At 43.6% G+C, this 12,163-nt stretch overlaps 1 protein-coding gene across 2 annotated transcripts in view; it reads right to left on the bottom strand.

Moving 5' to 3' along the window:
* Positions 1 to 6,967: 6,967 nt before the first annotated feature.
* BEND7 (BEN domain containing 7) overlaps positions 6,968 to 12,163 on the bottom strand; it is a 302,748-nt gene continuing 297,552 nt past the window's right edge. For both annotated transcript variants that reach the window (XR_015295595.1, XM_086919666.1), the window contains one exon: positions 6,968 to 9,465. Coding sequence is in view for 1 of the 2 variants with exons in the window: in XM_086919666.1 (XP_086775792.1) it covers positions 9,407 to 9,465 (59 nt within the window). In the remaining variant the exon portion in view is untranslated. The remainder of the gene's footprint in view (positions 9,466 to 12,163) is intronic.

The raw sequence follows: 12,163 nt of genomic DNA on the forward strand, positions 1-12,163 counted from the left end.
GGAGGCTATTCAGATGTTTTTGTGAATGGCTGTTTATGTTACTAATTGTTGTCGAAAGCTCCCCTTGTTTCTCCAGGGATGAGCTGTTTGTCTCCTAGGTCCTCCACCTTCTTCAACCTGCTGTCCTTGCGAAAGGGTCCTAACCTCTATGCCACCATTAACCCCACCACTTAGCATGCGCCTGTGGGAGTGGGGACGGATGGAGTCTGTGGCTCTGTTATGAGCTTTATCGCGCTTACTTCTCCTCTTGTCCTGTGTCCACTAATCCTGCTGGTCTGCGGGCCTTGAGTTTCAAAAGTTCAGTTGGATTAGGCAGTCCTGGCTGTGTTAAAGTGGGGGTTCCACAGGGCTTCACAAGCCGCACCTAGAACTTTCTGGGCCGCCTCCGTGATAATCCCGGAGCTCACTCTCTGAAACGGCACACTAAGGCCGCAGCGCTCTTTTCTTCCTTGCTGCTCCGCTCAGAAGATTCTGCCACCCATGTAATTCGGACAGAGAACCGCAATGTGTTGTTGATATAATTTTTCATTTAAAGATTTATCGTTCAGGAGTTTGCAGGAGGAGAAGTGAGGAGATTCAGAAGGTTGTTGAGGGAGGCTCCCTCTGGTCTGATTGAGTACCATTTCCACACCCTCATTTTATACACTACACCACCTGCTCCCCAAGCCCCAGCTGTCTCTTGCCCCTTGCCTCGCTCTCCCATCAGCCTCACTGCTTCAGGCTTCGGTTCAGACTTCCAGGGCAAGCAGGCACCGGGAAGGTAGACTGACTACAGTGACAAACTATTGAGCGACGAGCCTCTGTCGTGTGGCGTGGTTCCCGTGTGTCCCCTCCTCTTCCGAGTCAACAGGGAGTTCCACCACGATAATATATCAGTCTCTACTCCACAATCTGGTCGCTCTGCCTTGAATCCTTTCTAAGATTATAAAATTGTTAAAGCTGCTTTGTTGATGATACTTGTCAGAGTACTGTGGACTTGCACTTGTGTGAACGTGCTTACCAGTGCGTAAAAGCCTTTTACCACTCCAGGCACAGTACTTTAGCTTAGGATTAGTTAAATACCATCCAAGCCAACCTGGGAGTGCCTTGAGACTTTCCGGGGTGAATAGTCATGCTTTATAAGCCCACTGATTGATTGATTGGGATAGCATGAGCATCTTGAATTAGACCTTCCATGGGAAGGTGCTGCGAGGATGAAGATTTAAAATTTGACGAAGGCCTCCATCCTCCTTCGGCAAACGGAAGAAGTGATAACACCCAGGTCCTACTTCCTAGGCTGTAACCCTCTCTATGGCTCCTTCAGCCAAACAGCCTGCATTTCCTGTCGTAAGACGAACAGAAGGCAGAAAAAAAGGAAAGGTAAAGCTGCAATGGACAATTGGGGGGACCATTTATCTGTTTTGATGACCTGAAGCCCTTGGAGGATCCTGCCTCCAACAGGGTGGCATAGCGCTGGAAAAGACACAGTAACTACAGCTGCAGAAGGGGCGGGGTACGGAGCTGCACGTGGTTTCTGCTGTCCTCATGCTCTCTGAGAATCGCAGCCTCTGCCACAAAAGAGCTTCTGTGTTAGAGGAGAGGTCTTGTGCTGGCAAAATGGAAATCCTCTACTGTAGTAGCCACAGTGAGGGTGAAATTGCTGACTGAATTTCCTAGTGGGAGCTGGTTGCTCTGCTCGCATTGAAACATTACAAGGCTGAGTCAGCTTAGTCGCCGAAAAGAAAGAAGTCATCAAACTGCATGGCCATTAAGGATGTATGGACATTCGCATGGCGCATCCTAAACAATCAGTTGTGCCCAGTCGAGATCTGAGCATACATTATGCTTCATTGTGGTGGTCTTGAATGGCCATGATAAGGGAAACCTTAAAGTCATCTGGAAAAGCCAGTAAAATATATGCTACCAGTCCCTAAGGGCATAAGAGTAGCGCCCGAGGAGACAGCTGGCAGCTATTGATCTCAGAGCAAGGCTCCTGGAGGAAAAAAACTGGTAAATGTTTTTATTCGTTTTGCATCCTGATCAGCTAGAGTGACAGAGAAAGCATTGGGATTGACCTTGCTGGTGGACGACTGTACCACCACATTCTCTGCTGTCAGGTGCTGCGTAAGAAAGGTAAGGTCACCAGGATCAGCGCGATGGCAAAGAGCAATCTGTCTGTTAACTTGAGGAAATATAAATTTTATGGTCAAGTTGTGTTCCCTATCGTGTACCCCACCGTCTCCATGTACCAGCTTAAAGTGCATGTAACTTCCCTCCTGTGCCAGCTATGAAGACCCAAATACATTTGCGTCCAACGTTAACATGTCCTCTTTCAGACCCACCCTGAATGGGTTGAATAGTCCGTTCCTAAGTATGCTATGCCAACGTCTTTTTGTAGTGTACTTTACACGTTTTTCAGCTCTGGCAAAGTAGGCCCGGAATTTCTGCCATCGAGCCTTTTTCTGGCTTCTGACTCTGAAAGCCTCAGCCCAGGCTGTCTCTGTACCCGTGAACTCTGACTTACTTCCAGCGCGGCCCACCGCGCTTAGCTCAGCCTGCTGCCTGCCAAGACTGACTACAACCTTCGAATTATCTGTTCCGCTCCTCGAAAATACATTCCTGCCTACTAGTTTAAGTAAATATCCCCCCAGCTGCAGAGCAGAAGGGCCGGCCTCACTGTCTCCGTGCAAGTAATTCATAGCCTCTGTTACCATGCTCCCATGGAAGGCCCATGCCCCCACGCTTCTCATGCAGACACTTAGGCGCTTATACACGCACTCCTAGTCAGTATAGAATAGCTTCTGCCCCAGAGACCTTTTCCGTTCAGATAATGTGGTTCCCAAACATTAGATATCAGATATGATAGAAGTACGAGTTGATCTGACATGCCAGACTTCTGTCTCTTTCCGCCAGTGTAAATGTCAAATCCCCTGCACCCTCCAGTTTCACGTCAATCACACGTCATGCAGCTGCGCGCGCATCCAAGCCTCCGATTTCTGCTGACATTGCAACATTTCTGTTTTGTGCCACCCACTTATGACACCTACCTGTGACGTTTCTAGCACACACCTCTAGTTCACGCCTAGTTCACGCCTTCTGATTACGTACTACTAACACGTGGATGCTGTTATCTTGTCTTCTCTCAGCTGTTACGCCTACTATATTGGTTTCTATGATGTGATTTAAGTATATAAGCTATGTATTGTCAATAAAATATTGCTCTATCCCTTCCTGAACCCCTTGTGGTTGCAGGAACATGATATCCAGTTCCGGAACGATTCCTTTTTAAGGAATAAAACCCCTAAGAACTCTAACACCACGGACTCTGTTTTTTTCTTTCCGATTGAGTTATTATTGATTAAGTACTTACCTGCATAGAAATTAAGACGGTAAATTAAATATTTACGACAAACTGGTGGGCCAGAATAACTCTTGGACCAAAAGCCTAAAAGAGTCTGTAAGGCCATCATTTAAAGGTATTAGCGATTCTATGGAAGCCAGACTACGTTGTAAGACTTCTATCACTACATTTGTTTTTACTTCCATGGTTGGTAGTAGTAAATCCCAAACCTTAGCCGCTTGTCACATAATCACAGCGAAATAGGCACTTTCCACATTGCCAGGACCAGGGGAAAACAAGAGGCCAGTTTCAGGCGAATGAACCTGGATGCCAATCCACTGATACCTTGATGGTCTCCCAGTTTTCTTCGTCAAACTGAGGAACATAGTCGTATGTCATCATATTTATTGTTGCCAGAATCTATGGCAAAATGACTGTACAAAGTCTGGGCACTACCATGTGGTAAGGCCAAAGTATTGGAGTCTGAAGGGATGCTGAGTGGCTGTGTTCCAGTCTGCAGCATTGTGGTGGATTCAGTTGGGAGTCAGTAAGCACTATGAGCTGTACATCCTGAGCCGGTGTTGATGGCATCTGTCAATCTGAGAAGATGTGGCGCAAGGGATGGCACCTGGATCAAAGCTTGTACAGAAGCCAGTGCTGAACACGATGTGGGTCCGATGGACACAGATAGCGGACCTGCCAGTTTAAGTCCAACTGGAGGTCCCAGTGGATCCGTGGGGACACATGCCTTGCCAGAGGGAGCCGGTAAAGTGCCAAATATGGCCAGCATGGACTTCTTGAAGGCCTCTACCTTGCTGCAATGTTGCCAATCGCCCTAGAAATTCAGAATGCGTTACACCAGACTCAGAATTAGCTTTGATTTAGACTGGGAAGCATATTGATGCCCTCGCACCCTCTCTCTGGAGAGTGGAGGGAATGGGGTGATTCATGCTTGGATTTCTTGTCCTTTTTCTTTGATTTACCAGAAGGCTTCAACAATAATGTGATGTAGGAACGACTTTGGGATTGAGAAATGGACCTTCATTTCGACTTGGACTGGTTGCAGCATGAAGTCTTTCTATGTTTGGCCTCAAGGACAAGTATGGACTCCTGTCTCATCTGGGCACATTCGCAGCAGGCCCTGCAGTCGTGAACCAATGTGAGGCACCACAGGTTTCGTGAGGGTCCATCACACTCATCTGTTTGCAACACTCCCTGTATGGTTTAAACACTGTTGTTTTAGGTGGTGACAATTGCCTTGCACACTGGTAGGTAGATTTGTTTTTTTTTTAAAGTCTGGCACAGACCAGGCAGAAGCTCCAATTCCACCTCTGAAGAAACAGAAAGGAGAGAACCGATATCAGCGTGCACGGGAGGTGCTTATATGCAAATCTATGGGTCACTTCTGGACACAGACATGTAGCCGCACAACACCACCTGTCGGCGCTCAGGAGAACTGCTCAAAGTTTCTAGATCCAGTCTGATGGCTTGGAAATATTTACAAAGTAAGGAATCTGTGGTTACAGGTATTCATCACAAAGACCACTACAGGGAAGAAGACTAGTCTTTCTGTCCCTCCTCACTCAAACACTGGAGTATACTTCCCTACCTGTTGCATCCATACCTGAGAATTAATCCGTCTTTCATCCGTTTGTTCCTCTTCCAAGCCAAAAGACCACTCCATGCTTCAATGATCATCCCACCTTGTTATTTATCTGACTGCCCTCTTCAGATAAGGTACGAGTTCCTCCTTTCTCCAGCATGAAGAGAATGTATACCAACGTTAAGGGAAGAAGGAAACTGTGACCATAAGCCGCAACATTGGCATCATACATCAAGATTATGACTTTTTGCCAAAAACAAGCACTCTTACGGTGAATCCATCATCTAATCACATTCAAAGGTTTTCAACAAGGGGTAAAGACTTCAAGCCCAAATTTAATTTCCGCTCTTCCGAGGAAGCAGAGATATAAACAACTCATGATTTGAGTAAGCCAGAGATCGCCAATTCTGTGGTATTTCCATTTTAGAGGCACGAGGTCTTGGGCCAGCTCCAATTTATAAAATTAGCTGCAGCCACCTAGCTACACCAGACATCTAGAGACGTGGTGTAAGGAGTCTAGAGAGCATAGCTGCATGGGATATCTCGGTCCCTGCTGCCCAGGAAAGTCGAGTTCCTCTGACTGAACTTTAGGAGAAAGAAGGAGATATTGATGTCTTGGTGAAAGTTGGAAAAACATGTAAAAGGTTAATGTTGGCCTACAAAAAACAACCAGAGGTTCCGGCAAGGATAGGCCCAGCACATATTCGGGGTTTAAATACTTGCTCGTAGATAGAGCCTGATTTTTTTTAGACTTAAAAAGTAAATATAAGGTTTGTACCGTTTCTTAAAGACAGGGCAGTAAGCTCTGAGAAACAACCCAATTAAGACCAAGAACGAAAAACATTTCTAAACAATACACAAGGCTTCCAGAGGAAACTAGGTTTGTGGAGTTACTGAAAATCAGAAAATGTTTCAGCTTCACATCGTCCTACATTTCTACTTTACTGAACTAAGGACGTTTCTACTTATTTCCTCCAATGAGGGACTTTCCAAGGAGATGTTAATCTCTCATAGATATAAAATAAGTGGCGCTTGAAATATTTTATAAAAAATATTTTCTAGAATTTTCAGACTAAATAAGAACTTGTGATATAAAAATACAGCAAGCAATTCAGGTGCGCTCCTGGCAAAATCCATTTTTATTACTCGATTAGAAAATATATATTACTTTTTTGGTTCATATAACTCATATAGACAAACATATACGTCAAAACACCTATAGCAAAAACATATCTTCTTTTGTAAATAACATGTTGTACTCTTTCCACTAAGCTTACAAAACATTTAAGAAAACATGTATCACCTATATTAGCCTTTGTGACTGATTCCTTAACTGAGAAGAACTCAAAATTACCAAGATCATTTATGTACGTGCCAATCAACCGTTACTGGTGACCTTAGTAAATACCTGGGCCGGCCAATGTTGTTTTTAACACACACGTGTATTCTAAATTAGGCCTGGGCGGTAAATTTTGTTCCGCTTGCGGAATTTGGGTAATTTAGCGTTCTGCGGAGAACACGAAATTACCCAAAAATCTGCGTTCCACGACTTCGCGAAATTATTTGCTTGTTCACGGCCCTGATGAGCAAAGCCTCGGCCAAAAGAACCAACCAATTTAACATAATCGAGTTTGCAGCAGAAACTTTCCATAAATGCCACAGGCAATACAAATACAAGTAAACGGTTTGCATGCCAAGTGATAAAGTGCATCGAGTGGGGGCGAAGTTTATTAGCATGAAAAGAACACGGATATGCTTATGTAGGTGAATCTAGGATAAGCAATTAGTGTCTACCTTACTATTATCATAGGTGCAGGATACCTGAGGTATGCCGCTTGGGATTGGGGAGCAGTACATGGATTCCTCGTACAAATACACTTTCCTTTAATACCCTCTCAGTCTAGGTGCAGTAAGGGACTTTAATGTCCAGGAGTGCAACGAAATGTACTTAGCAATAAAATAATAAAGACATAACCTGGCCCACAAATTATACGAAGGAGCATTTGATTCTGCCATTCAGAGGTAACAGGGGAGTGTACAACATATTTAAGACATTAGCCTTCTTTTATTGGTGAACATCTCAAACAGAAATGTAACACAGAGGTTTCCAAAATCAGTCGTGGCATCACAAACCAATATGTGGAACGGAGAGTGGTGAATGTGACAGCACCCAACAAAATAGTAATTAAATTATACATTATGATACATTTTTTGTTTTTGTGGCAATTAGCAATAACAAACGGTCTACCTTTATTGCCTTTATTTCTTAGTGCTCTATATTCGGATGTCGGTCTGAAATCGCTTACAGAAAATTCAGTAGGTATTCAACAACACTGGCACACACATTATCGACCTCATTCAAGTATCAAACTGCTATCATGAGAAAGTACAGCGTGTTCTGCCTTCTCATCTCAGACCATGAAAGTTACTCTGCCAGATCCAATGTATTGAAATGAGAGTGGCCAGGAAAAGACACCTTGATTTTGAGCCAGTGGATATGGAATAATAGTGAAGGTGATAATGGACTTGGGAAAACCGCGGCAAAGAAGAAATTGCTGCTAGAGAGGCGCCAGGAGGCAAAGTGACATGACTCACAACACAAGGTAAGGTGGCTCAGATTTCTAAAGTGCTGCTGGATCTTTGAGGGAAGGCGGAGAAGAAAAGTAGTGGAATATGATCAGTGCAAGAGTGGTTGGACACATTTTCACAGTGGAATGAGGAACTTCAGCGAGGCGCTTCGCATATTGTGAGTCAGCCAGCCATGTGTCTCTCAGGTTGGAGGTAGATCTTGGAAGGTGTAAAGAGACATGGGATGCTAGACCGAGTGCTTTATTAAAAGGATGGAAGGTTTCGTGGTGGAGGCAGAGGTTAGGCAAATAATTGTTTGTCCATCTAGTTTTCTGAGAAAGTGCATTGATTGGGGACTGGTAGAGTGGAAGGTGAAAAAAATATTTAATTTCGAGGATGTGAATCAGGCAGATGCCGTTGCGAAATGTATTTTGCTGTTGAAATTAAAGATTAGGTTGTTGGACAATGCAGAAGGGATAGTGAACTGGGGATGAAAAGTGAGGACAGCTGCGTTCAAAAGTAAGATTTCAGTGCAGACAGGTTAAGCATTAATCAATGTGCAGTATGGTGTAAGCAACAGCAGAAAGGCAGTGGTGTAGCAAGGTCAGGAGTACCCGGTGCAGAAAATTTCTCGTCACCCCGGCTTGACAAAATGAAAAAAAAAATGTGTTTAAAACATGTTTTTGCCATTTTGTCACCGTCCTCAGTGATGACATCCAGGGCGGCCAGGGCGTCCTGCACCCATCGCCCTACGCCACTGCAGAAAGGCAGTTTGTCACATGAGCACAGTACGGATCTTTAAAAGGAAGTAGGAAATAAAGATTTGTGTGTTAACAGCTAAACGGAAGACACTGAAGAAGAGGCGATGTACAGGAGGGAGAGGAGAAGGTAAATTGAGAGGATCAAAGACGGATCCTTAGAAGACCCTTACTGGAAAGTTAGTGAGCACTGGGACCACGGAGCACCAGTACATTGAATAGGTCTGGTCAGCAAGGTAGGAGGCAAGCCAGGCTGCACCAGATATTTTAACTTGCAATTATTGTCGTTTGTTGTGCCACCTTTAACAAAGGTGGCAGAAAACACGACAGCAGGATACACGTCACAGGAGGTTTGACTGTATTAAATCCTCTGTAAATAGGCTTTGAAGTAAACTGTGTTGAAAATCGGGAAAAGCCTATTAATAGTGGCACTCTTTTGTGCCAACCTTTCATGAGAGAAAAAGATTACAAGAAACACACTGATAATCCAAACGGATCGACAAATGCTGCAGCTTACAAAGACCTCATCAACTCTATGCCAGTCCTACACAAAAGGGAATTATTGCTATCACAAAGTGAAAGAGTAAGAGAAGAAAAGCATTTTTGTTTTAGACACATTCTCCAAACCCTTTCAGTCTACTCTTCAGTAAAGTACATTGCATGAACAAAACCTCTTAGTGCGTGATGATTGGGTGCTGTGTCAAAAACAGTTTGCTAATAAACCAATCAAATTAAGAATGTCAATGATAATGGAATGCAAAAAACAATGGAGTTTTGCCCTAGACCAGCAATAGTAAGAAAATGTGTCTGGATAATAAATCCTTGGCTCCAAATTCCAGCGGCATGGCCTGCCATGTTTTTATGTTGGGTAGATTTTTACTATAGTGAAAATAGGTGGACTAATATCGGAGGCTGTGTAATGGTATGTTGGAAAATGTTTGATATTTTGTAATACCACATCATGAGAAGTTTGATCATGCAATATTTTCTCTGTAAACCAGACATATGTACCCGTTACAGTGATTAAACTAGAAAACATAAAACTAAACTCCAAAATGCATTTTCCAGGGAAAAAAGCATTGTGATAAAAACAGATTTGATATGGTTCTTGCAGGATTCATGTTATCCAAATTCAGCAGTGTAGCTCAAGCGTTAGGCTTAACACTCTTCATTTGGACTGATCCAGATATCCTTTGTATGAGATTCAATAGCATCACCTGGGAAAAAGGAGAGTAAAAGACAGCATAGGTCAATCTTTTTAATTTCCTAGTTTTTAGATTTTGCATTGCCAACAAAATTATAGCAAGCATTGTAAAGCCATAAGAACCACCGACATGCAAACTAAGAGATGCAAGTTTAGCAATCACAAGTATGTCTGAAAGGCCAAACATACGGCCTTAGGGCTCTGCTGCATATACATTAATACTGCACATTTCCTCATGCTCATTACATCATGACATCTCTTAATCAATCAACTATGGAACCTTTTTAGACCACAACAATGGAATATATCTTTTAGCAAAAATCGAGGAAACTTGCTGGCACTTTTGTAATGCCCCAAGGGATGGAGATGGGATCCCCGGGGCCAATAAAGGCAGGGCGCATAGGCTGCTTGCTCTGCGAGAGCTTCTTGGAATCGATATAGTTTCAGAAGGGGACTTGAAGCCCCACCCCTCTTTCTCATTGGCTTGAGTCATCGTTTATGGTAAACGGTGGCACGTGATTGGAAATGGGGCTTCTTGGTTACTGCCCTGTCCAATTTTCAGATGGGCCGGAAGGACAGGCCAACACAATTTTTGTTTGGCGTGACGTGGGAGTGTTTGGTTTATTGCAAACGCTGGCTCTTGATTGGAAATCGCTTCCTTGGAGCGGGCATGCCCACTTTCACTTTTAAAGCGCAGCCGGGCAATGCCGATGTTTGTATGTGTCTTGCATTTAAATACGCGCGTGCTTTATGTTCCGTCTCTGTCAGCAGCTGCCTCTTTTTCCTGCGCCGCAACATGTGTACGGCTCACCAACTGTATGTCTATGGTGTGCAGTTCTGTCCACTCGAGTCTGTGTGCGTGTGGTCCTGGTTAAACCTGGATGTGTGTGAGTGTGAAATGTACATCTAACTGTGCGTGTCTAAGTATTTTCATGTGCCTTTTCTCTGAGTTTATAGCTGTAGGATTCGGGGAGACTGTGTGTGAGGGAATCAGGAATTCTGTACAGATATCTATAATTCTGGGCTTTTGTGTACTTTGCATTTTGCCATGTGAGAGTTTGCGAATCGTGTGTGCGTTGGGGGTGAAAGTGGTTTTGCATGAGTCTTGACGGGAGGTCAAATGTCTTCTTGTATGTTTGTATGTTGTGGATGTCTCTGTATGTGTGTGTGTATTCGTGCCTGTCTGGTTAGTGTGTGTTCATGATTTTATATATGCGAGTACGTGAGCCTCCCTTACAGTCCACGCGCAGATTGCCCGAGTCCCTTGCTCCTTTCAGGCTCCAGGCCGTGTTTGCCTCGCCTCCATGTAACCAAAGCCAGCATGCTATGAAGCTGGGAGTCTCCTGGGCAGCCTCCCAACCTCACACAGCGAATCCGCCTCCCACTCCCAAACTTCAGGCTTTACAACTAAAACTCTCCACAACATCACCCGCAAGAGAGCCCCCCCCAAACAGGGCACCCTGAGAACCAATCCTGTATGTTTATATACATTTATATTCAGATATTTGTTTATGCATGTTTAGATGCATTTATATATATATATATATATATATATTCACTGAAAAAACCATAGGTTTCACACCAGTTATAGTTAGGAATTAGCATTTAAAAAACCTATTAAATTCACTGAAAAAACCATAGGTTTGACACCAGTTATAGTTAGCTGGAAATTTTACTGACATAAAACCATTGAAATTCCCACGTTATAGTTAGTTGGACTGACTATAACTTGCGCGACTGCAATGCACTGCTGATGACGTCACATATTACATCACTCATGACATATAATATATCTAATATATATATATATATATATATATATATATATATATATATATATATATATATATATATATATATATATATATATATATATATGAAACTTAAGTTTGGTGTGGGTTAAAGTATATGTATATATACATATTATATATATATAAAAAATATTACAGGAAACACAGCAGCTTCACGTGCACAAAAGAAGTCCAAATATTTCTCGCCGACACATTTCACGCTTTACGCCTTTCTTCATGGACAAACATTGAAAAGTGGCGACCTGCACACACTCCCAGTTTTATCCCCAATCAAGCTCAGGTGAGTTTCTCTCGCATAGTCTGCTGGGATTGGAAGTTCAGAACATATCCCCCATGTGGGTTGCGGTCACCGCTTTTATATTTCAATAAAGTTTTTAAAGGGACAAAGTCCACGAAGCCAACCTCATGTGTTCGCCGCCACCTCCTGTCCCGCTTCGTTATTGCTCCAATACGCAACTGTGGGCCCGCTGACAGTCTTGCGGTTGATCCATCACACGGCCGGCCGTATTAATGAGAAGAAAGGCGATGCGAAATACTCATCCAGGTAGGTTTTTAATACAGGCACACACAGCAGCTTCACGCGCACAAAAGAAGTCCAATTGTTTCTCGCCGACGCGTTTCAGGCTTTACGTCTTTCTTCATGGGCAAACATTGAAAAGTGGTGCCCTGCACACACTCCTAGTTTTATCCCCAATCAAGCTCCGGTGAGTTTCTCTCGCATAGTCTGCTGGGACTGAAAGTTCTGAACATATCCTCCATATGGGTTGTTGTCACCGCTTTTATATTTCAATAACGTTTTTAAAAGGAAAAAGTCCATGAAGCCAACCTCATGTGTTCGCCGCCACCTCCTGTCCTACTTCGTTGTCACTTTGGAGTGACAGGGGCTGGGGAAGTGCATTC

This window comes from Lissotriton vulgaris, chromosome 1_1, assembly GCF_964263255.1.
Source record: "Lissotriton vulgaris chromosome 1_1, aLisVul1.2, whole genome shotgun sequence".
In the NCBI taxonomy this organism is placed as follows: domain Eukaryota; kingdom Metazoa; phylum Chordata; class Amphibia; order Caudata; family Salamandridae; genus Lissotriton; species Lissotriton vulgaris.